The sequence below is a fragment of the Myxocyprinus asiaticus genome, chromosome 5 (assembly GCF_019703515.2).
Source record: "Myxocyprinus asiaticus isolate MX2 ecotype Aquarium Trade chromosome 5, UBuf_Myxa_2, whole genome shotgun sequence".
Lineage (NCBI taxonomy): Eukaryota > Metazoa > Chordata > Actinopteri > Cypriniformes > Catostomidae > Myxocyprinus > Myxocyprinus asiaticus.
The window spans coordinates 47,239,844-47,266,701 of NC_059348.1; the positions used below are offsets into that span (position 1 = coordinate 47,239,844).

The following is a 26,858-nucleotide window of genomic DNA, read 5'->3' on the forward strand; positions in this document are numbered from 1 at the left end:
CTTGCTCTCGGCTCATTTTTCGTTCTGAAAGCCGAAGCCATCCACCTCTCCTCCCGCTATACTCCTTCTGCAGCTTCCGAGGAACTGCAAGAGGGAAGTGTGTGAGGACGGAGAATAGGGCATGGAGATTTGAGGAGGATTTATGACTGGTTCATGCCTTGCATTTCTCCTCTCCTCTACATCAAGTGTCTTTGCCCATTCAACACAAGCGCTGCGATTGCCTGAGTAGAGCTCACACTGACACAGCGCTCACCAAGTTTGATTGTGTTTTTGGTGGCCGCATGAAAAACTCGATAAGGTTTGCTCGCCCCTCGCTTTAGATCTAAAAGCCGAAGACGGTCCCCTCTCCTCCCGTCATAGTCCTTCAGCACGTAACCTGCTTCTGAGGAAGCTGACACCGTCCCCCTCCTCCCTATATCTAACGAGGATGGGACACAGAGCGTGGAGTATTTGAGGGTGATTTTCGCCAGCTTGAGCCTGCGCCCCTCCTCTTCTCCATATACAGCAGCCTTACCTGTTCCGTGGCAATTGACGGCTCTGGCACACTGCATTCGTTCACAGTGGTTTATGTCAGGGATACTTTGTCACTGGGCTACATTAGTGGACATGTATTAGTGGCAGCCTTACCTGTTCCGTGGCGATTGACGGCTCTGGCATGCTGCATTCGTTCACAGTGGTTTATGTCAGGGATACTTTGTCACTGGTGGACATGTATGCGCTCAGGTTAGACGTTTACCGTTTACCGTAGTGTTCACCATGCTGGCGTGCCTCAGAGTTTCGCTGCCCGTGCCATTCTTCCAGAACAGCGTATTATGGCTCCCTATTCAGTGAGAGTTCAAGTCTCTGGCACTGTCGCCTTGCTGTGCTTATTAAACACGCTTCCTGTTAACCCCCTCCATTGCGAGCCGGGAACAGAGTGTGTCATTTCCTCTGTAACGCAGGATGGTTCGGCCTGTTTTGACTATGGTTGGCAACATGCCAGGAGACGGCCTTGTTAGGTGCCTCCATGTCACCTAATAGCCATCTCGCTTTCCCCGCCGCTACGAGCTGGGAACGAGTTAGTGTCTTGACACAGATAATTTAAATGCCTGTTTGAACTGTTGTTGACGCTGTGCTGCAATGCAGAGATTTTAAATGCCTCAATATCGCCTAATAGCCCTCTCACTTTCCCTGCTGTTGTGAGTCGGATATGAGGTTCTGCTACGTGCTCGAGCGCGACTACTTGCTACGATTCCCAAGGCTGCCACCTTGTTTCAGCCGTTATGTCCTCCACTGTAACAGATATTAAATCTCCTCACAAAACACACGATAGAGATGGCATCAGCGGACAATGCCCACAGCGGATTCCACAGCCGTTATTTTCTAGTCACCAAGAAGGACAGAGGATTACATCCCATTTTGGATCTGAGATGCTTGAACCGAACACTCATGAAGTTTCCGTTCAAAATAATTACTCAGAAACAAATTATGTCTCACGTTTGTCCTATGGACTGGTTTGTATCGATCAATCTGAAAGATGGTTACTTTCACATACCCTTAGCCCCTCATAACAGGCCATTCTTGAGATTTGCCTTTGAGGGGACTGCTTACCAGTTCAAAGTCCTGCCTTTTGGCTTATCCCTGGGTCCTCGCACATTCCCGAAATGTGTCGATGCGGCGCTCGCTCCGCTGAGGCTGAGCGACATTTGCGTTTTGAATTACCTCGATGATTGGTTGCTCTTAGCAGACCTCTTGTTCAGAGGAACACGCTTGCAAACACAGAGACCTGTTTGGGATTGAAAGTCAATTTGTCAAAGAGTATGTTAATGCCCAGCCATCAGATTTCATTCCTGGGCATGAATCTCAACTAATGTCTCCTACACACTACACGACTTTCAGAGATGTCGGATTGTGGTACCGTTCATATTACACAACTGTCTGTCTTGTCATGGAAGTCGTAGGGTTTTCAAATTACATGAGGAATCGGCGACAGGGATGAACACATTACAAAACATTTCACTATTGACGAATCTCCGACGACTCTGCCTGGACTCCAAATTATGCTTCACAACAGAGTACACGCGAGAAGTAATATGAGATACGAAAACAAATTCATGATCATATGTTATGCATTTCAGAATATGATGTGTATGTTTTTAATCGCCTTCACATAATGTGTAAAGGCATCATATATTTTATTGGTTACAATATGAAATCTACCTATTTGCTTACCTGACTGTCCAAGAGAATTGGCAATTTCTGTCCAACTCTTCTCTTTCTCCAGCCGGTTGTGATACAGTTCAGAGGAAACATCAAATAGGCACCGGTGCTCCTGCCAATGTTCCACTAATTTTTCTTCCATTTCTTCGGTCCAGTGAGACTTTCTTGATACCGCAGCCATGCTAGTTGATGTTCTGTTGCAGGTACATCAGGACTCCTCCCACTGAAACTTCCCGTGCCCCGTTTTTTGCTCTCTCATTGACTGTAGGTCAATGCTGCAGTTGTATTCAGGCAAAACACATTTCACATTGCACGATTTGGAATCGCAGACAGGTCCAGATATTTAACATGCTAGATATCTCGCTGACATCGGCAACGCGTTGGCACCTCTCTCAGATCGCGTCTTTGATAATTCATACATTTCGTTCGTCGCTCATGGGAGCGAGCTCTGATTTGCCTATGATTTCTGGCTTTTGTCGGCGATCTCCACAAAACTGTCGGCGAGTGAAAATCGGTCCTAAAATCGTGTAGTGTAAACTCGGCATAAGTCTCTATGATGCCGCGCTTGACAGAAGAATGCTTTCATTCCACTCACCGGTGTTTGAACATATTCAAGCTGGGAAAAACGTTTCCATTTAAGCTTTCTCAACAAGCCCTGGACCTCATGGCCTCTGCAACAGCGGTCACCCCACTGAGATTACTGCAGATGAGACTACTTCAGTGCTGGCTCAGACTGAAAGTACCCCAATATTCATGGCGACATGGCCGCTTATGTCTTGTGGTAACACCACTGTCTAGCTGCGTTAACCATTTGAAAAACGCCCACATTCTATCAAACGAGCATGGCACTTGGACAAGTGTCCAGATACAAAGTGGTCAAGACGGATGCAGGAGAAGTGAATAACATTTATTATCTCATTACAATGGCACCTGTCAAGGGGTGGGATATATTAGGCAGCGAGTGAACTGTCAGTTCTTGAATTTCATGTGTTGAAAGCTGGAAAAATGGGCAAGAATAAGGATCTGAGCAACTTTGACAAGTGCCAAATTGTGATGGCTAGACGACTGGGTCAGAGCATCTCCAAAACGTCAGGTCTTTTGGGGTGTTCTCGGTATGCAGTTGTTAGTACCTACCAAAAGCGGTCCAAGGAAGGACAACCGGTGAATCAGTGACAGGGTCATGGGCGCCCAAGTCTCATTGATGTGCGTGAGGAGCGAAGGCTAGCCCGTCTGGTCCAATCCCACAGAAGAGCTACTGTAGCACAAATTGATGAAAAACTTAATTCTGGCCATGATAGAAAGGTGTTAGAACACAGAGTGCATCTTAGCTTGCTGCGTATGGGGCTGCTTAGCTGCAGACCGGTCAGAGTGCCCATGCTGACCCCTGTCCACTGCCAAAAGTGCCTACAATGGGCACGTGAGCATCAGAACTGGACCATGGAGCAATGAAAGATGGTGGCCTGGTCTGATGAATCATGTTTTCTTTTAGATCATGTGGACGGCCGGGTGCATGTACATTGTTTACCTGGGGAAGAGATGGCAGCAGGATGCACCATGGGAAGAAGACAGGCCGGCGGAGGCAGTGTGATGCTCTGAGCAATGTTCTGTGCTGCAACAAGATCAACAATTCTGATCCATGGAGGCCCCACCTCGCAACTTACAGAACTTAAAGGATATGCTGCTAACATCTTGGTGCCAAATACCACAAGACACCTTCAGAGGTCTTGTGGAGTCCATGCCTCTACGGGTCAGAGCTGTTTTGGCGGCACGAAGGAGACCTACACGGTATTAGGAAGGTGGTTTTAATGTTGTGTCTGATCAGTGTATATACTGTATTTGACACGTGCACAGACAACAAGTGTTATATCTCTGTTCCCCTCTGTCTTTGTGTTTTGTTCACAAAGGCAGCGTTGTCATTCAGTGATGTCACATGAAACAGACTATCCAGCATTTTGATTAAAATATTAAAAAGCGCAAAGGCATGCTCAAGCAATCCAGACTGATAATATAAACAATTAGGTACAGAATGTGTGTTGTACATTCGAAGTTCACTATATTTTCATTCAGCACTATTACAAATGTGCAAGAGATTGTGAAATATAATTATAATAAATACTATAAAACAGTCAAGACATGAAACAAAATGGGTAAATAAATGTTCAACCATTTTTGATCTCACAACCATTTAACAGACGTATAGAAATATATCTTTTTATTTTTAGATTTATTATTTAATACATCTCGACTACAATTATTATTATCATTATTATTATTATTTTATTTTTTATTTTTTTGCAGACTTGCAGTTAAAATTAGGTAGTTTGAGTATTTGTTTTCACTGGTAAATATCAATGTCCTTTGCCCATATGATTGTGAAATTAGGTTCTTGATGAAATTTGCTGTTAGGTGAAGGATCCAATTTACTGATTAATTTGATCTTTTCTTCAAGACATATTAATGAAAAATTATAATAAATATGCCTAAAGTATACCTTATTGTGTTTTCACAATGTTGTTGTCACAGTTGTTTAAAATTACTTTGAGCTGTTTCCATTGCTTTGCGATTGTCCAAGAGAGAGATGGATTACATCGACGCTCATTTGATCGTCCTTGCATTCCCGGATATCATCCTCGAATTTTGCCTCCTGAATTTCTCAACCCATATTCAACAACCTGAATATTGAGACCTGAATTTCACAACCTGAAATCCACCACTTGAATAATAAAAACTTTAATTTCACAACCTGATTTGTTTTGAATTCACACAAAATATTTTCAAATATTTAAAATTAACAGCAAAAAATTAACAGATAACACCAAATTACACCCAGTCTTTTTTTCAAGAACATGAATTCGGAGGCTTTTTCAAATTCAAGTTCTGGTGATATAAAAATGATGCGATAGAATAAGTGCTTTATATTACTACTGGTCTCCACCCATCCCTATTTAGATAGCTGAGCAAATGTGTGTGTGTGTGTGTGTGTGTGTGTGTGTGTGTGCCCCCCTTTAACTGACTCATGTGGCCCTGGTTTTGATGCATTCCCATTTTAACAATCTTGCTGTCATAGCAACTGAGCTGTGTTTGTAATCCACAGGAGCGGTTCAAGAGAGAGGATTCTAAAGCACATCCAGCTATTTGTCTTCCTCTGGTGGACAATCTACTGAAGGACAACACAGATGGCTGTGCACTGTCTGCACTGCTTCACTTTTACTGTCCTGACTCAGTACCACTAGAAGGTACTGTTGCAGGAAACATTTGTTTGTGGTTTGTGAGTTATGGATCTGTGTCACCTACTAAGTTTTGTTTTTCCCCAAATTACATAGTGTATATTTTATTTATAGTCTAAGCTCCCTTTTAGAAAGCTATTTTTGGCCCTGATTAGAATAGAATTCAATCTGTATCTATCACCAAACCACCAGGGCTGGTGGAATTTTGTTCCCTGACATTTATGTGATGTCATCATGAGCTACAAGCTCTTGGTTTTAACACATCCAGTTTTTTGGGCATGTAATGATACACGAATTTCTCGATAAGCCTCATAATATGATTCAGTAATTTTTTTCCTACCCCAAACTTTTATCTAATACATTTTTAAAAGGCATTATTTCCTGGACAAAGAGTAATAATATATTACTATTATTAAGCCTAATATTAGGGGTGAGGTCTAAGGGAAAGTCTAAGGGGCCGTTCACACTGTATGCATTCTTGCATCAGTCTGCACTGTTTTATTATTGTTTTTCTATGTAAACAAGCACTAGATGGACGTCTTTGTCTGTTGTGGTGTCTATCGCTGTTTTTTAAGTGTGTCGTACATGAGTGCCACATTTTTAAGTCTGCATGTGAAATTAAAAATAGTTCAATTATTAAGACGCAATACACCTGCATTTTGTTTCATTCAATTGCACTTCCATTTAATGCAAAAACTCATTCTGTGTGTGAAGTGTGAACAGCCCCTAATACTAGTCCCTAAGAATTAAGACTAGATTTAGAAAAGACTAGGCACATAATCTAGGAAAGCAGCATATGAAACTGTACACTATATTTTAGACAGAAAGAGTGTGTTCTCAATGTCTCAAGTTTGTCTTTCATTGAGGTGTACAGTAGTAGTTGAGAAACTGTAGTACAAACTCCAACAGAGGCCTGTACAGATAAACCCTCTACAAAATTCCCAGTAGAAACGTAGCCCTTAATCTGGCCCTGTAGATAACAGAAGTGCACACACACAAACTGCATCAGGAAAGCAAGATTATCTAGAAATAAACTCTCTTTAAAGTCCATTATGACTGGAAGAAAAAAAAAAACTTCAGTTATTAAGAGCTAACTGAATGATACTGTACAAACTTTTACAACTTTACAAAATTCCTATACAAACACTTTTTCTGGTAATTATACTCGACTTGTGCTCTTTGGCTTTGTAAGATCTGTTTCAAGAAAATAACTTATTTGTACTGACTTTCATTATACATGGGCATAATCTTAACAGTGAATGTTGCAAATCGATGGGAAAGGAAGCATAAAACTGACAGTTATTATTAGATATTACATGAAGATGGAAGAAAAATTGAGAGAAAGGAAAAGACAGTAGGAGTGATTGAATGGAAGTTTGGGAGAGAACTGTGGAGCAGTTATTCAAACGTAAACACATACCCACCCCATGACTCGAGAGACTGCTCATTATATCACACATTCTGTTCCCTCCCCCAGAGACATTTATAAAACTTGATTGGCTTCTACTTGTGTTTGTAACAGCCCCCTCAGATAAATTCCTAACGCCAATGGCTGTTGTGTGGTTTGTTCCCTCCTCTTATAGATATCTGTGTGAAAGAAACAATGTCATTGGCTGACAGTCTGTACAATCTTCAGCTGATCCAGGAGTTCTGCAGAGAAAATTTCAACAACTGCTGTCACTTCACCCGGGAGGATATGCTCTATGCCTCCAGCACCATTAAGGTAAAGCCTGATGTCCACATTCTGAACTCTGAACTTCTTTATAATGAAGAGCATTGATGTTAGATACTGTGTTTTGAGATTTTCAACTTTAACTGAAATGATACAGTATGATGAATGAGACAGTACTGTACAGTATATGTTTATCTTGAATGTACTGTATATCTAGACTTGGCTACTATGCTATATCTGTCATGACAGAAATCAGATCTGTTAGACTATGAACCTTCCTGTGACAGATGGGTTTGACTCAACTAAGATTCAGAGAAAAAAAGTGTGAAAATTGCAGTAACGACAAAATTCAAACTTAAACCAAGTAACTTTGAAACCATTTTTCTCAGGTGCAGTGCCAGAGAAGTTTCTGTGTTTTGCCTTTGTTGGGCATTATGGGTAAATGCATTAAGATTGTACACAAGCATCACTATTACTATTGCTCATAAATGTTTTTTAACAAAACCATTTGAACAAACCTTAACCTAAGTATTAAACTGTGGGCATTTAACTATTTGTGCTATAGTACGGACATGAATGTTGCCTCAAAGTGTATGACTCGTTTTGGAGAGTTTTGCTATTACTTTTCTAAGGGACGAGAACATGACGGCAAGATTTGCACAAGCAAGCACCACATTTTCTTCTAGAAATGTAAAAATTTAGTTTTGTGTGCAATTATATAATTTATTGCAATGCATTATAAAAGAGAGTCCCATTTGGTTTTTCAGTGTTTCAAACTTTATGTGGTGGGATAGAGATTGTGGGCTGAATTGCACTTTTTATGGTGATTTTCCAATGAACACTGAAAATCTTTAAGTTTAAAACTATGATTGAATGAGTGATCACTGGACTATTTCAGGGAACTCTAGCGGGGCTGGTGCAGGAAGGGAAAAATGGCCAGTGCGTGTTTTCAATCTGACCGTTTGGGATGACTGAGTCATAGTTTTTGTGTGGATGTGTGTCTGGATTTTATACCAGAACACTCTTGCAGCTGCTGCCAAGTGGGCCGACTTAGAGTTGTGTAAGGTTAGTATGTTAGTAGAGTGGTTTCCTTAGATAAAAACAGCCCTAAGTTTGTAGCCTGTCTATTTAATGTGTTAATTTTGTGCGATAAATTATATGAAGATTACCGTGTTAAAAAATGAACGCAATTAATTGTGCCCCCAATTTGTACGTAAATTCTGCAACAAGGAATGTTCCTACCATTAGAGCAATTCAAGCTTTATGTACCACCTTGATGTGGCTGTAGGGGGTATTGAGTGGGCCAACTGTACAGGCAACACGCCTAGTCAAACCAACTAATGAGCAGGCAGCATACAGCCTTCATCAGACACGTTTTTGCACTCGAAGACAGCTGGACAGAGCAAAAGAGAGTGCGGGGATTTCGAGATGTTTTTCAAAGTTTCAAACTACACTTTAATTGACATATCATAGATTTACTGTGCTTATGGCAAGAGGCGCTAAAAACTAGTGAGACGCTACACAACTAAAGTGAGACGCTCCCCCCTGAACGTCCCCCCTGAGCATTTTTGCCATTTGTCTGTCGCGAGACCCCCAGTGACCCCCGACGAAATTTGTGTCACGCATGCTGTACGCCAAGCGATCTGGAACACGGTCAACCAAAGTATACTTTGTCCTTTAGCCTCCCTTGCTGCCTTCCTCTGACAGACAAAAACTGGTCATAACACCAGCCAGTTGAGCATATTTTCAGGATGAAATGTGTTACATTGTTCAGACTGGCAATGGTTGATATATAGCCAGTGAGTTACTGTAATGTCAGATGAGCACAATTTCTGTGGCTGATTATATAAAACAAATTAAAATGCTTTTCAGCTTTTCAAGTAAAGCAATGTCACATTTGTTGAATTCTTTGGTGATTTAAACCTTGTGTGGTGTGATTGCTCTGTGAGACTTTTTTCATGATGCGTAACAGCCGTTGACTGTCCTAAAATAAAGGTGTCAGGACCGAATAATTCCACAGAGAGCAGAAAAAGAGAGTGCTGGGTCTGTTCTGTTCGTGTCAACCCGTCCCAACTGTTTTGTTGCTCTTGTCGGATCAGAACACCCTTTGATAAGCTTTACAAAAAGAGACTCTTCTCAAGGCTGTTGTGCTGTTGCCTTCAATACAGTATATTTTAAAGCTTTATGCACCACGGATAGTCAGTTTATGTGGCACAGATGTTACGGCATTTCAATAGCTTAAAGGTGCAGTATGTAAGATTCAGAAACCCTTGTTATTAATGACACCTGTGGCCGTTAAGTGTACTGCAGCCAGCTACCTGTTGCTCGTGCTCACACTCGTGAACACACTCCGTAGGGACTCGTGCGAGTGAGCATCCAAAACAATGACGTAGCTTGCAATTCGTCAGTGTCAGCAGGCAAGATCAAGTTAGCTAGAATTACACAGATCAATCCTTATGGCACTATATTTCACATGCTTTGCAGTTATGTAAGCTTAGAACACCAATTCAGGGTTGGTTTTGATCCCCAAAACCGAACGAAGGTCCCTCCAGAAATCAAATACCCTGCCGATGTTCACTCTAGTTTTCGCTCGACCACAATCACGTTCCCGCTTAGCCAGACGGGATTCAGTAGATAAATGTTTTTGTTTTTTGTTTTTTTGGCTTACTCTGAGTTTGTGTAGGAGTCGGTGTTGTGCTGGGAGCCAGACATTTGCTGAATTCCATCTCTAAGATAACGTTACCTAGTGTTGCAGACTGTCTGTTGACACGGAAGAGAAGCTATTACTGTCTGAGGCAAGGCTCTCGGGAGCGCGCATAAACGTCACATCCTTTGGATTTTCCCGGCAAAAGCGACCCACTCCCTTCGCATGAAAATCAGTCTACAGGCTTTAATAGGCAACCTAGGAAGTCCGGGAAGGGCTCATTTTTTAAGTTGTGTTACAAGCCGTTCACACATTGGCACAAAAAAGGCGAACATTGTTACATATTGCACCTTTAAGCTTGTGCTTGTGTTTTTTTGTCCATGACAACCTAACCAAATAAGGAAAGTCACTCAAGCGTCATAATAACAGTGAAATACCACATTGTTTTTTATTCAGTACAGTTGTATGTAATATTAGTAGCAATATTCACAGATAGCAGTGGTATTCGGCTGAACTCTGTGGTGAAGCGGCTCAGACTATGAGCCCAGGCCAGGGGCTTTTCAAACATATGGAACACAACAGACTGGAACCAAACGCGAGAATCTCGAGACACATATTTCCAAGTTGAACATCTTTCCTGACAAAACATTTAAACAACTCATTGCTTAATCTGAGAAATGCTTATAAGAGAGCAAAACGCAATGGCCAAAGACCTCCACCAACTGTAAGGGGCTGTTCACACAGAACTAATTATTAATTACTTTATAATGATATGACAACGTGTACTGTAATGTACTGTATACATACCTTTTCATTGTTGATGTTTTAAATCCACATCTGAGGTGTTCCGCTCCATGCAGAGTGTAGTCTATCGTGTCAAAACAAACACCACAAGGCATCAGTGAAGTGATAGTTTTTATTTCGCCTCTAGAGGCCGCTCTCATACTGTATAATGACAGTGGACCCTTCCCAGCTGCTCCAGCACTGGACACAATGGGGAAAAACTATCGGTGTATTTTTGCCAATAACCGATAGTTCCTGAAATCTGTTATCGGTGCCAATTAATCGTCAAAACCGATATATCGGTCGACCTCTAATGGCGACCAGAACTTTGGGTCCTATAAAGGTCCTATAAATCTCCATGTTTGACCAGTGGGTGGTGATATGTATGAAAAATGCAAATCGCTAAAAAAAAAAGATGAAGATTGATGATAAAAAAGGACTTAAATATTGATCTATGTCTCACCCCCACCTATCGTATCGCTTCTGAAGATATGGATTTAACCACTGGAGTCATATGGGTTACTTTTATGCAGCCTTTATATGCTTTTTGGATCTTCAAAGTTCTGGCCACCATTCACTTGCATTGTATGGACCTATAGAGCTGAGATATTCTTCTAAAAACTTTGTTTGTGTTCAGCAGAAGAAAGTCATACACATCTGGGATTGCATGAGCTTGAGTAAATGATGAGAGAATTTTTATTTTGGGGTGAGCTATCCCTTTAAGATGAACTTACCTCAAACTTAATTTGACATTTTCATGTCAACTTGTTGTGCATCGATCAACCTGTGGAAAAATCACTGCCAGAGGCAGCAGAGAGACTAAAGCTATTTTATTGGTTGTTTAGGAAGATGAATAAGAGCCAGCAAAAGAAAATAAAAAATGTGTAATAATTGTGTGTAGATGGAAGTAAACATAGAAAATGTTGCAAGTCAGAAGTCTTGCTGTTGCTCTTTTAAGTTTGTCTGAAAGCCAGTAATGCTACTCAATATAAATCAGCCATCCATAGAGAAGAGGCTTCATTTTGGCTCCTAAGAAGATAAGTTATATTTTTGTGCCTGGTGTTTCTCATCCTGTTGAATTTACTTTTTATTCAGCACAATTTTTTGGTTCTTAAAAAATTTACTACATACATAACTCTAAAGTTTTCAGTGTTGCTTAAAGCAGCCACGGCCCGTGCATTTTAAGTCTTCATTGCAATTCATGCCATTAAGGAAATCATACATTACGTGGCAGTCAACTAATAATACCAAAAGACATTTTTAAAACACATCCACGCACAAAAGCCAGAACCAAGGAGGTCTAATACCAAGGAAATGCTCTCTAATAATATTTGCGATTTAAATTTTGCTTGCAATAAATTTTGTTTTGTCAGGGTACACGGTTACTTTTCAAAATTTGATCCGACACCGAATGCTCAAGCAGCCTAATTTACACGTAGAAAACTCCTGATGTTGCTATAACAATGCAAAAAGCACAACAATTTGCTTGAAGTGAAAATCAGCCCTCCTTTCCTGTTTAATTAATCAATCGCACGATCATGCAGAACATCTCAGGATTGTAAATCCATAAGGATCTCTTTCTCAATGGTGATGACAGCTGACTCGTCAGCAAGGTCTTGCACTCTTCACTTTCAAATTACGTACATCACTTAAAGCGTGATTGCATCACTCAAGGCCAGATAGAAGGCCTGGACTGGGACATATCCTAAAGACCACACCCACCAAGTGATAAATCTGAGAATCTGACTTTAGATGCCCATTCATTTGCACTATTGAGGGATTCTGTGGAAATTCTGATGGCCTGACGGGGTGGAGCTCAGGCTCACACGCTGCTTCAGCTAAGGAGCATGAATAAGGAGCATGGCTTCGGGCATGCGATTTGTGTAACAGTTGTCACACTTTGCTTGTAAGCATCGAGGAATAAATTCTGATTGGAAAAACTTTTTGTTTTTTGCTATTCAGTTGTAGATGAATTAGGAGTGGAAAGTGATTGGAAATACATAGGCAAAAAGGTCAATGAGAATGAAAGGATGAAAAAATATTTATTTATTAGGCATGTTACGCCAGCAGAGAAGGCTTTGCTGGCCCTGAGAAATCGCCACTGGCTTAAGCCAGTGATCTTACACTTTACAGTCTGTAAGTATCTGTAAAGAAAATCTGAATCTATGGGAGGACAGAGACACTTTGTGGTTATTGTGAGACAATACAAGAGGAGATTGACTTCATTCATTCTTTTTTTGTTGCTTTGGGGCTGAAATTCAAGAGAGATTTCCCTAATTTTATCTATGACGTTTTTTCAAGGCTACTTTGTCTTTGCTCTATACCATTTCTTCCTATTTATTTCAGTGTGTGCTTGTGTGTGTTTTCAGAATAACTACCTTGTGTTTATGGCTGAGCTGTTCTGGTGGTGTGAAGTTGTGAAACCGTCTTTTGTTCAGCCCCGCACAGTCAACACCAAAGGTGAGGTTCATGTTGTCTCATCTAATTATGTTTGATGTATATGCCTTGTATTTTGTTAACACTGAGTTTATTTATATTTCTTTTTCTGTAGTTTCCGACCCATCCCAATCCAATAAAATGGCACCCATAACCAAACAAAACCTGATCCACAGACCAGGCAGTCCAGACCAGTCTAGGTTTGTGAACAATGTAACATAATAAAACAGTGTGAAATTTTCATGGGTTTTCTTCTTTTATTATTTTATTTTTTTTTACAATTTATCATAAAAAAAGTGCACCAGATTATTTGAGTCTGACTTTATACATTATTTAAAACACAAAATTTTCTCCCATAGGTCACAACCTAAAAATGACAACTCAGGTAAGAGTTCAAATGTAGCCTGGCACTATTAAAAGCCTTTTAACTGTCACCATCCCATATTTGGGACATTTTTCTGCTTTTTTGCCTTTTTTATGTTTATTGGACTATATTACCTTCAAATCCAACTTTAATATTAACAAACCTTATATCATTTGAAAGCTACAAGTCTCTAGCTTCAAAATATGGCCACTATTTTGCAATCTGAATTACATCATTATAGTAATGCATTAAAATACTGAAAGAGTGTGTTTGATCCGATTGGATGATGGCAGGCAATTCCAGCATACCATCCATGGTAAGTATCTACGATTGAAAATAGACTCTAAAACAGCGAAAATTGAGGGAAAAAAATGACTGATCATCCTTTTCTTACATCATTATGTAATATATAATGTCTGTTATCAATAAAATATTGATTATAAAGTTTATTTTATCAATCAGCATCGAGGTCTCTACTATTCTGGTGAAACTTCTGCATTGTTTGAGCCCACCAACGAGTCTCTCTGTGATTCACAGCCGGAACTGTCAATCAAACTAGATCAAAGGCTCCATGGCCTCTCCAAAATGCGCATTGGCTGTTTCAGTGAAAGGATCCAGCCAATGGATTGCTAGTCAAGATTTGATTGAAAGGTCATGTAGCCATTGGTATGACGTTTCTGTGGTTACAGGGGTTGGCCTTGTTCATTCCAAAACATTGATGTCACCCTAGTGTTCATTTGAAGAGAGAAACAAAGACCACCACTATGGCTCTACGCTTTCTGCAGTTTCTGATGACCGATCGGAGCCAAAATATAACCTTTTGTTTCTTTCAATGGATCTATGCAAAAACACTATCATTTGGATAGATTTGAGTGCTTTGGAATAAGTTCCATGCCGATTGGATGAGGAACAAATGCTAAACCAGCTGGAGTGCATATTCAGTGCTGGGACTGAGAGCAGCTATAGGCTAAAGCTACAAGCACAGTTGCTCATCCATGTGAATGAATGGGCTCATTGGATCATTTATGATTCTATTTAGAGGTATAAACAAACTATTAGAATTTTATGGCAGAAAAATATTATATATATATATATATGTTAGAAATGTGAATAGATACTGGCTTCAACTGCTAACAACACTTACATTGTTACCATGCATTACAAAAGTAATTATAATACTTATAATCTGTAATGAATCTTACAAAATGTTTTGCAATAAAATATGTGGTTTGAGTGGTGTTTCTGAAATTAGTTTTTCAGAAATTTTCTGAAATTAGTTTTGCTCATTCTTGCAACGGAGGAGCTTTGATGTTACCTTGTGGCCACTTTTGGTACTGCGCCTAGTCAATATCTGATGTATATACCATTTTATCATTTATTTTCTTCAAATTTGGGACACAACTTGGTTTGACATATGGCTTTAATTTTCTATAATTTTTTGGGTGCCACATATGTGTTTAACATATTTTTTTTATATTGGAAATAAAGGTTTAGTGCAGTGCATTTTCATTACAATAAAGTTAAACTTCTATAACTTTTTTTTTAATTAACATAAATAACTGATGTCACTTGCACAATAATCTCCCAAGTGTCTTCTTTAAAACGAGACCAAAATTATGTATATATTCCCATGCATTCAAGAGTTACAGGCATTTAACTTGAGTATGTCATTCTTGCAACAGTGGAGCTTTGATGTCATCTTATGGCCACTTTTGGTACTGTGCTATATCTGATATATATGCCATTTTATAATTTATTTACTTAAATTTTTTGGGTTGCAACATATATTTTTAATATATTTTTTTATAAAGGAAATAAAAGTTTAGTGCATTGTATTTTCATTGCAATAAACCAAACTTCTATAACTTTTTTTTTATTAACTTAACTGTTCACTTGCACAATAATCTCCTAAGTCTCTTCTTTAAAAAGAGCCCAAAATTAGGTCTGTAGTCTCAAGCGTTCAAGAATTACAGGCATTTAAATCTGAGTATGTCATTTTCTGGTAAATGCTAAAAAGGAGGGATGCCAGTTTTAAAAGAAAAGCCACTCTTCCATAAACCTCAAGAGAACTGAAGACTCTTATAAATATACAGTATTTGTTATTAGGAGCTTACAGTAAAGGTAAACTGGTGTTTTTTTTCCTTTCACAGCAGATATCAGGCAATCATCCTCCATGTCGTATGTGGATGGGTGTGTGGGTACATGGCCAAAAGAGAAACGGTTTGTGTTCTCTACTAACTCTCTTTCCCCTTCACTGTCCTTCTAGCTTAGTATCTATTTTTATATCAGATCAGGTGTGATGTGAAATATTTGTAACTGAGAAAATAAGGCTGTTTTTAATATATTTTTACCTGAATATTTCTTCCAGTAAGATAATGACCACTAGATTAAATTTCTACTCAAGTTTCAATGCTTTTCATGCTCCAGATGAATAACTCATTTTCTTCACCACAGGTCTTCAGCTCATGGGATATCATTTGAGATTCCTCTTGATGACAACACAAGTCCATCTTCAGGTTGTCGGCTCAGTCGATCTGCGAGCACTGAAGGTTTGGGTTTTAAAGTTCACCACACGGCCAGAGGTATGCGGAGGAACCTCTCATTCCAGCCAGTTAATGGAAACACCCACAGCAGAATACATGAGGAAGGTGATGAGGAATCCAACAGACATCGCCAGGGAAACTACACTGGGTACATCTTTAGTGTTTTTTTTTTTTTTTTTACTTTTCTTTTTGCTCTTTTTGAGGGGAATTTAATGTGCATTGCCCACTTGAGCACCACAGCTCAATGTGTCAGAGAATGACATGTGTGCTAACCACTAGGCCATTGCTCTGATGCCATTTGTGTTTTCCACTGTAGATCAGCTGCTGAGATAGGCTGCTTTATTTTTTAAAAATATACCAAAACTGAATTATTTTCATGACGTTCAGTTCCATTCATTTTTGATGGTCTGCATTCTTCTGCTGATGTGGACGAAACACTACCAGAATATTCTGATGCCGTTTAATCGTACAGTGTTTGCTGCAGAAAAAGGCAAAAAACTGCATATAGTGCAATCATTGTAGTCCAGTTCACAAGTGAATGACTCTTATGAGCTGGTTCTTTAAAATGAATCAGTCAAAAGATTCATAAATCTGTTTTGAACTCAAGAGTTGTTAGTTTGAATTAGAAACTAATGACTAAATCAGTCAAAGCGGTTCCTGAATTAACATCTGACTCACTCACTGAACCACAAGCCACCTTCATTCGAAATGAACTGTGAACTACTGAGTTTTGTGTACTTAAGGCTTGTGAGACTTAAATCAGTGTAATTACTGACACTGTTTGTTGATATTGTATGTCAGTATGTACGTAAATATACTCAGTTATAACAGAGTTTTGTAGTAATAAATGGTGCTTTAATTATAATAATTTTAAAAAATGTCCTTAAAAAGTACCAAAAAATCAATAATGGTATCATGAAGGAATCAGAATTGGAAAGAGAATCATTAAATTCCTTACCATTCCCATCCCCGCTGCTTTTTGTCTTTCTTGTGGAAAAAGTGAAATGGTTAAACTTCCATGTGACATGGTAGTTTAGCTCTAAGATGTTTTATTTAATTTATTTTATCAAATATTTCCAACCTTGAGGGTTCATTGTCACTGAAAGACTATTTCATGTTTCAGGTACTCAAATGGTGTGTTGTCAGATAAACCCAGCCCTCCCTATGACCCTTGCCCTCAGCCTAGCACCCCTAGTATAGAAGAAGCCCTGAAGATTATCCACGACTCGGAGCGACCCCACAGCAGCCTGCAGCCCCCATCTGGGGACAGCGCCTTTTTCTTGCACAACCCAACATCCCCCCCTGCTGTTGCTGACCCAAACAATTCCGAGGACTCCCTCTACAAGGCCAGAGTAGATGATGCTGACCTGAATTCCACCTCCACTGACATGGATACTGGAATCCACGTCCGTACTGAAGACATTCAAGATGGACAAGATGAGGATTCATCCTTGAAGGATTACTCAGACATGGACCAAGACTATGAGGCTTGTTCCTGTCCACTTCCGGAGAATGGCGGCAGTCCATGCCCAAACCGTTTGGGAATGCGGTCTCTGGCCACCAGTATGGCCTCCTCATTGGGTTCTGCAGTGCATATGACTAGCTTTGCCGAGCAGAAGTTCCGTAAACTGATCCAGGGCGATGGCCGCAGTAGTGGAAGTGGTGGTAATACGCCTGAGAGCAGCGAGCTGAATGTCACAAATGTGGGAGCAACTGGTACAGCACGCTGTGTTACTCCGGATGCACGGAGCCCCGCCGGGCTCACGTCACCCCGTGACCCCTCGCATCTGCTGGCGTCAGAGATGGTGCAGCTGAAGATGAAGTTGGAGGAGAAACGCAGAGCTATTGAGGCCCAGAAGAAGAAGGTAGAAGCTGCTTTCACACATCACAGGCAGCGCATGGGCAGGACAGCCTTCCTCAACGTGGTCAGACGTAAAGGAGTCGTGTCACCAGTAGGGGGTGACAACGAGGGCCCAGATGGTCGGGAAAAGAGGACCAGTGGCCCTCAGCCCCAAAAGACACCATCAAATTCAATTGACTCCAGTTCTACAATGGAACGGTGTAGACCAGACGGTGCACCTCCAAAATCACCCCTGGAGGAAGTCAGCTTGGAGGTAGACCTAGCGGATTACACTCGATCCATTGAGCGTCTGAACACGTCTTTGAGCTTCCTGCAAACAGAGATGCAGCGATTAGCCCAGCAGCAAGAACGCATCATGCAAATGCGTGACCAGCAGAGTTGGGTGATCTCTCCGCCGGATCCATTGCCACGGAAACAGTTGCGTAGCAGCAGTGTGGTGGGCCGTGGCTCTGTGGGGTCACTCTCCCCCATCATGTCATCCACAGGCTCCCCGCGCACAATGCAACATTCACCATCGGCCATAAAAAGGAAGTCTGCTTCCTTCCACGCAAGGACACCAAGAACGCCGAGGCCCAACGAACTGAAGGTCACCCCCTTCAGCCGCATACTCAACACCCAGCAGTCGGTGGACAGCCTGCCTCGACTTAGACAATTCTTGCCAAGCCAAACACAAACAAGCTCTTTTGCCTACCTGGGACATGATGATGGACCTTCAAGTGAGTGCCACACAACTAAAGAGAAGCCACAAAAGCAAGAGTCCAAAGACAAGCCATCCTCAGATGCAAGCATTCAGAACAAAACAGCTGCTGATCTGCCATATGATCAGATAAAGGAGAAGCAAGGAAAAAAGAAAGAAGTACGAGGAGGCATGAGACATGAGGAAGACAAAATCATGAATGTGCCGGAACCTGAGGTTTTGCCTCAGACAACAGCAGAACATTTGGCGGCCACCAGAAACACATATGAAGCTGAGTCACAAGAGAAGAAGTATCTGGTTGAGGTTCCACTCTCTGTGCTGAAGCCTCTGGATGGACATTACCTGGAGAGTAGCAAAGAAACAGAGACTGGACCAGAATCCAGACCAGACCAGAAGATGTGCTGTGGCTTCTTCTACAGGGTGAGACTTAGATGTTAATTTCGGAATTATGGAGAGCACTTGTATTAATATGTATTGTATAGAGATATGTTGCTTAAAAAATTGAAACTTGTCAAAGCAATATTTGTACTATATATACTTTCAAAAATTAATTTGTCACTACATAGATATTTTTAAATGAACTGCAAAAATGATTTTCTAAAGTGATTCGAATATATGTAAACCTAATGAATGTAAACTAGTGCACAAGTAATCGATTAATCAAGTACTCATTCAGCTTTAAATATTTGAATAGTGAAAACACACTGCTATGTTGCAATTTAATTTTCCTTTGTGCCTTAGCCTGCTGTGGGCAACAATGAAACTGCTTGTCTCACCTATGCTAAATCTTGCTGGTGCAACTCAATGCATTGGTTTGCACATTGGCTGGCGCTGTGGATGCATGGCGTTGTTAAAGGAATATTTCACCCAAAAATAAAATTCTGTCATTATTTAAAGTGGAAAAGTTGAAAATTCTTATTTTATTTTTCATTTTTTATCTAAATGTTTTTTATGCATAGTGCTCATTTAAGAAAAACAGGTTCAAAGTCTGAACTTAAATTCTACATTTCAAGTAACTGATTACTCAGTTTTGTTTATTTGTTAGAGTACTTCACTACAAAACTACTCAAAATGCCCATCCCTAATGTAAACAAACATTTTATGTTTAAAAAAGTAACATGTGTAACATATACTATACGAATATACTTTGTCTGCAGTCATGATTTGAAGGACAATGCAACAATAGCTTGTCCAGGTGTGAATGGTTGTGACAATGAGGCTCAGTGCTGGGGCCTCAACATGTGTTTTTGAAATTATTATGTCATCTTAATATCTAATTTATGTCAAGCAAAAGCTCTTTTGAGATGGAACCTTTGTGTTTAAAAATAAGACATTTATATCTTAATGAAGTTTTTTTAGCTGTACATGATGTTCTGTTTCATTTTTAATGAGTGTATTTGTGTGTGCTGTAACTCAGGATGACCTAAAGGGTGAGGATGATATTGCACAGAAGAAAGCAGCTCTGATGGATAAAAGGTTGCGGAGGGAGAGAGAGATGCAGAACAAGAAACAGCAACAGGAGGCTGAGATGGAACAGAAGAAAGAAGCAGCAAAGTATAAAAATACCACGAGCCCAACACCTCACAATCAGAGAAAACAACAACGAAAACTTGACAAGTCATAATAGAAGACCTTACAAATCACATTCCACATACTCACAGATAACACATACGCTGTGATGTTTACAATAGAAAATGAGAGAATGACTGGTTTTGCTGTGCACTGTGAACTTCATTACTTTATCATGAAGACACTATGCAAGAAATGGACTTAAGTTAGCTGATTAGATATACTGATGAAAAGTGCTGCGTTTAAAGCTGATCAAGGCTGTAACCATGTCTTGAACGTTGGGGGGGACCAAACCATTTTGGGGGTGGGGGGTCGCGAGTGACCTCGTTACTTTGAAATAGTAAATGCAATAATTTTCTGAATATAGGCTTTAAATGCATTAAAGTTTTTTAAATGTGACCAAAATTTGATAATTTTTGGTTTGAAATTAGATGTTTTTTTAAGTTCACACAGTACAAGACAAACACTGTGTCTGCATTGCTAGCAATTTGCATATTTCAGTCACCTTTTCTTTCTTTTTTGTGCTGTATCAAAGAAAAGACAAATACAATTTGAATTTCTTTTAATCACTGATGTATCTGTAAAATGACATGACATCAGCTGGCTTTCAAAAAGAAAATACACAAAATTATTTACTGTCCTCAAGTTGTCCCTCATTGATTTTTCCCTCCATATAATCTTAAAACAACCTTTTCTTCAAGAATCCTAACGCTGCTCTTTTACATACAAAAACACTTCGTATTGACCGCTGCTGTTAAGGTCCAAAAGGGGGGGGGATCATCATTAAAATACCATAAAATTAGTCCAGACAACACTAAGCCTTCCTATGGCCCCAGAAAGCTTGAAATAAAGTGCCCAAGTCATATGGACTACTGTTATGATGTCTTTATACTGAACCTTTAATAACAATTTATATTATTTGTCCTTTATGAAGCTTGACAGCTCCTGCTCACTATAAACTGTTATTCTGTGGAATAGAGCTGCTTAAAATATCTATTTTTATGTTCCAAGAAAAAGTAACAGCATATGGGTTTTGAACAACATAAGGGTGAATAAATGAGTGAGTAAAAGTACATTTTCCATTTTTAGGTGAACTACTTTAACTGGTGGCTTATTTTTTTAGCACAAACTTGACAAGGACATACTCAAAATAAAATGGTCTCTTATAAAAGAAGACTCTTAGGAGATTCTGTACAAAATTCAGAATTAATTAAAGACAAACAAATTATTTAGAAAATCTTAAATTGATAGTTAATTATTATCTAATACTATTTGCACTAAAAATATTTTACACTGTCCTTGTCACAGCCTAAAAACACAACGGAAGCCTCAAATCACAGGTCTAACGTTCTAGTTCTAATCTGAGGGTGATAATGCTCTACTTTGTGTTTTATCAATCATTTTCTTAGACAATGTGAATTTTCTAAAAAGTTCCTTCAAAAGCTTGCCAGATAACCGCATTCTTTCAATTCCTTTACAATATACACACATTTGCGCTTTAACTTAAGCCCGATGTGCTGAAAATGGCTCCGTTAATGTTTTCACATTCACGATTATTAATGACATCCGAATCACGTACTGTACAAGACGTATTTTCAATTCAAAACGGCGAATTTCACAAAATGGAGAATAGTTTGCACCCTTGGAAATTACTTATGGTTTGTACAACATTTTAATCATAAAACAATGGTCAAATTTAGCAGATTTAGTTAGTTACTTACACCTTACATGACACAAACACTTAACCTGAACTGCTTGCTGATGCGTGGCGCTGGAATAATCCAAGAGGTTCCCGTTTAGCATCTTCAACTTGAGTCCTGCCTTCATCAATTTGATTGGCTATCTAAAATGACATTGGCGAGCATGTTAGACTACTGTGCACGCTAAAAATTTAACATTTTTAAACCTTTATGTTATTCCTGCAACAACTTAATGACAATTATACAGCAGCACATAATGGACTGCAGCAGAACAGCAACAAGGATATAAATTATTGGGGGGGACAATTTGGCCATATCTGACTACTGGGGGGGACTTGTCCCCCTCAATGTATATTGCGGTTACAGCCCTGAAGCTGATACATTAATTTTATATGTCAACTTAATGTAAAGTGGTTTAAAGGAAGTGTTGTTAAACATACGTGTTCTCTGTTTACTTAAACAGACTACAAGCAGAAGAGGAACGTCAGAAGAAAGAGGAGGAGAAGGCAAGACGGGACTTTATAAAAAATGAGTATATGAGGAGGAAGCAGCTCAAACTGATGGAAGACATGGACAGTGTCATTAGGCACCGCTCTTCAAGTGTCAAACAAAAAAATCCACGTCCCAAATCTATGCACAGAGACATTATGGAGTCTCCAAAACCTCCAGCACCGACAGTCACAGGTAAACTGAAAGCCAAGGTGACATCACTTCAAATCTAGAGAAACTGCATGCTACTGATTACATAGTTACATCTCTGAACACCTTTGAATAATGCTTAGAAATGCAAATTCAAGCAATATTCTGACCAACATTCAGATAATATTTCAGATGAGATTTTCCAAGGAAGGCTTTGTGTAAAATTTACCAGGGTGTTTGTAAGTTAGTTTTGGACCAAAGATTATTATGTGCAATCTAGTCACAGTGCTTGTAGTTAACACATAATTTGCTGTTTTCCAAAACGTTTCTTATTGTTTCTTGGCTTCTAATCCAGTATCACGGCAGCGTGGATACTCCGTGTCCAGCTTGTCACTCGCCTCCCTTAACATGGCTGACAATGAGAGTGTCCAATCTGATAAGAGGACATCCAGGTGAGACAATTTCTCCTTTTCAATCCACTATTTCCTTTCATGTGCGAGTTTGTTCAAAAACTAAGCTTTAGTCGTCGAGATTACATATGTGCTCTTATATTAATATTAATCAATACTGACCCAAATTGCTGTGAAACCCATCTTATCCATAACCCGCTGCCCCTTTCTGTCTATGACATCTCTGTCTTTTCTCTGTTCTGGCTGCTCAGAGGCAGCAGACTGTCACCTGGCAATCTGTGTTTCTTTCTTAGCTCCCCTAAAGGGAGAAAGGGAAGGTCAGTTTGCAGAGAGCATCAAATTCATGTCATTACCTCACATGGCTGATGGCTGACATTTCAGCTTGGGTGCAGGTCAAACTCATATGCTTGGACATCAGTTTAAGAGTTAATCAGCTCATTAGTTATTTTAACCTCCTGAGACCTAAACGTGACTGCTGTATGCATTTTCCATTTCCCTTTTTAAGTTGTAACTAGTAGCCTTTAATTAACATGCAAAAAAAAAAAAAAAAAAAAAAAATTCTAGAGCAAATAGTTTTCCTAAAGTTCATGCCCACATATTTGGACAGCTGGAATAAATTGTGAAGTTTTAAATAATACCAAGTTATAGAAAGTCTATATTTTTTTTATCAAATTGTTTATTATGTTTGCAGGAGTGTTGGTTATTCATGTTTTTGAGACATTACAGACAGTACAGCTGATTTTCTGTAAAGCTGCTTTGGAAAAATATGTATTGGGAAAAGCACAAATAAAAAACGATACAAATAAAAATTATTTTAGTTGTTTTGAGTTTTATGTTACAATGGTTTTTATTTTCTACTTTGGCAACAAAATCTTAATGTTCTCTCTTTGCACAGTCAAACAAACAAGTGATAGTCAGTGCTGAAGCATTTTACCAATCAGAAATTACTAGCATAATTAATTCTAATTCAAAGTAATGGCCAGCATCATCCAATCACTGCCAACCATGTTAAAATAAAATTAAGCAATATAAATTCTGAATCTATATATTGATTACCATTGTCCCATGTCTGCCAAACATATTGAGTGGTGCAAACATCATCTGCAGCCTGAAACTGAACTTTTGGTCATATTTTAGGAGTGAATGCACTTAGCTGCATAGGAGAGCTATAGGATGATCACTTGCTCCCTATTTAGTAAATGACTTAACCTCCAGTTTGCTGGCTGTCTGCACTGGTCTCAGAACAGTTCGAAATGCACCTTATTTTCATCCTAACTTCATATAAAAAAAAAAAATTATTTGTGTGAAAATGCACAGTAAATATAGGATTGCTAATGAAAAATGAAAACTCTAGCGCTATTGTCCACTATAGTGGTTGTTGTGTGTAACAGCATGTGCTAAATTGCTCAGATTCTTAAAAATGGCATATTGGATGAAACTAGAGACTTTAATCTTCTGACTCAAACAGGTTTCATTGTTAAAACTTAATTAGGTTTCTTACTAGATGTAGTTTTGTTGATGTTTCTCCCAAAGACAAACTCCGCTGTGATCAGCGCCATGTTGTTTTGTCACATGACTCCATATGTCGAAAGTTTAACTCTTTACTGACAGTATAGAGTCTTCTGAACTGAGATCAGATGGTTTAAATAAATATAAATTATGCGTTCCGTATAGTGAAACCAAAACCCAACAGAAGGACGTGGGGTTGCACGAGGTTACAGTGCACACAAATGCAAATTGTAATACAATTATCTTTTAAAACTAATTTGAATTATTTATGTTAAACAGCCTAATGTTATACAACATGTTTACTTGACTGTGTTCATATATTAATGTTGTATTATTTTTGCAGTATTTAAACAATGAAATATCATCACATAAATAGCTCATCATTTAGACCATTACATTAATAAGCTTTAGAGTTTCACATATTGTTATGAGACTTTGTGTAACATCATGTCCTAACCAGCCACAACTGGCACAAGCAATAAGCAACAAGACATTTAGTTAGACGCTTGGTTTGGTTGTGCCTCACGAGCCCCGCCCACAGTGAAATCCCATTGGTCCACAAGTCCTGCTCCATATTACTATATCTTAAACATCAAATATAACCTCATTGCTGTGTTTGTGGTGTTGTATAGCACTTTCACTTACAGTGAGGACATAAAAATCACTTCATTTCACACATTGTTAGGACACGATGTAATGAAAATGTCTGTGCTGCTTCATCCATGCTCTGCTTTTGTGATTTTCCAGCTTTCAGCTTCTCAGCATTACAGTGTGGAATTATTGCGCTCTTTATTGTACTGTATTTTTAGCAGGAGTTGAGTTTTTTTCCTGTAGAAAAAAAGGTCCAGCTGCTAAATCAGTCCCTCAGTCTTTATTAAAGTGCTGCTTGCAGAACTTGTGTGTGTGTGTTTATTCTCAGGCCAGAATCTGCAGAGGGCTGTTTGTCACCATGTCCATCAGTAAGTGGTAATGGGGAGAACTGGGAACTAGAATCAACAACATCATCTGCGGCTTCCAACACAGAATACACAGGTACAGTATGCCATATACTGCATCATGAAACGCACTCAGGAAGAAAAGTGTTCAGACTGCATTGGGGAAAAAAATGGGTGAATTTGGAACAACTTGTACATTTTAGAGAAAGTTTTCTCGCTCATGTAGTAGGATGTATGTCTGTCCTTATTTGGATCTGTCTTGGTCATGAGGTTCTAATGATTAGGAGCAGGGTCCTAAATTAGCATTTGCCAAATTCTTGTTAAAATAGTCTTTGGTGAGTTTCTGGGACGATTTTTTTTTTTTAGGAATGGCAAAATTTGATTTCAATTGTGATGTAAGGACAGTTATCTGACCTAGTGTTTTGTTTTTGTTTTGTTTTTTTATCTGACAAGCAAAGTGAGGAAATCAGATCAAAGAGATACAAATTGTCCACCTGGGAAAAGATCAGTGATTTTTGCAGGTCTAAAATATTGTAAGGGGGACACAGAGGACTGCCCCGTTCTCGCATTTAAATGTGCCGCTATGACGAAAGTACAGAAAAACCGATGTCCGCGATTTCTTATCCTCTGCCTTTTTTGCCTTATGTGGTGTCAACCTGTCAGGTCCGCTCATTGCACTGTGCTAATGTAAACGAAGGCCTGCTCACATATGCACCAGATTCAAATGTATTGCTAAAGTGATATGGAAAACTTTTATGGTGCTTTTATGTGCTTTTGGAGCTTGAAAGTGGCAATCACGATCCTCTCATCCCTCAATCTTGTGTTTCAAGGATGATAAAAGTTGCATTGGTTTGGAAGGAGGAGGCTGTAAACGTTAAGAGTTGCCTCTGATTCTTTTGTACTTTCTCTCCAGGGCCAAAGCTATACAAGGAGCCCAGTGCTAAATCAAATAAATATATCATCCAGAATGCACTGGCTCATTGCTGCCTCGCAGGCCGAGTCAATGAGGGACAGAAAAACAAGATTCTGGAGGTAAGAAGAAGATATCTGAAATGTGTCAGCTACATGGCAGTAGAAATTGATTTTAATCTTTGTGAGGTTTTCTTTGCAGAGGTCAATTGCATTTCCGTTTCAAAATAAATTGTACTGAGGTAGTGTCTTCAATTTTTTAATCAACACGTCTGAGTAAATTTAATTCAATGCACATTAAAATAACTGTTCAAAGTAGCATAGAAATGGACTATACAGTACTACACTTTACATAGTTTTTACGTATTAATGATCTCTTTCTTCTCGATCTAACCCTTATAAATGACATTTGTTGGTGTAACCCAATGTTGTCAGGTTAATTCAGTTATATTATATAAATATTATTTTTGACATGAATAAAACCGATTTAGATGTTACTACACAAAGCACATTTTTTTTAGGGTAAGTGACAAAGCATTTTTTTCATTGTATGAAGCAGTGGGGTCACAAGGCTGAGGACAAACCACCTATCCAGTCATCCCCACCCCCCATCCCAGATGAAAACCTAGGGGGACCTTTGTTAAAACTTGTGTATTGTATGAGCTGAAGTGTCATTTTAAGGCATTGCATCGTCATGGCAACAAAGTTGGAACCTTGGATATAACTTAACACAGAAAAGGTTATTAAGCGATTCTGTCACA

General features: G+C 39.2%; 1 protein-coding gene across 4 annotated transcripts in view; it reads left to right on the plus strand.

Moving 5' to 3' along the window:
• LOC127440353 (calmodulin-regulated spectrin-associated protein 2-like) overlaps positions 1-26,858 on the plus strand; it is an 84,518-nt gene that overhangs the window by 55,628 nt on the left and 2,032 nt on the right. For 2 of the 4 annotated variants that reach the window (XM_051696894.1, XM_051696892.1), the window contains exons 5-17: positions 5,294-5,435; positions 7,010-7,149; positions 12,895-12,985; positions 13,077-13,161; positions 13,321-13,346; positions 15,476-15,545; positions 15,780-16,016; positions 16,992-18,846; positions 19,844-19,980; positions 22,159-22,379; positions 22,690-22,786; positions 25,173-25,285; positions 26,102-26,220. In XM_051696894.1, coding sequence (XP_051552854.1) covers positions 5,294-5,435; positions 7,010-7,149; positions 12,895-12,985; positions 13,077-13,161; positions 13,321-13,346; positions 15,476-15,545; positions 15,780-16,016; positions 16,992-18,846; positions 19,844-19,980; positions 22,159-22,379; positions 22,690-22,786; positions 25,173-25,285; positions 26,102-26,220 — 3,333 coding nt within the window. Of the gene's footprint in view, positions 1-82; positions 3,985-5,293; positions 5,436-7,009; positions 7,150-12,894; positions 12,986-13,076; positions 13,162-13,320; positions 13,347-15,475; positions 15,546-15,779; positions 16,017-16,991; positions 18,847-19,843; positions 19,981-22,158; positions 22,380-22,689; positions 22,787-25,172; positions 25,286-26,101; positions 26,221-26,858 lie in introns of those variants that run through there. The other 2 variants (XM_051696895.1, XM_051696893.1) reach the window with 2 other exon arrangements.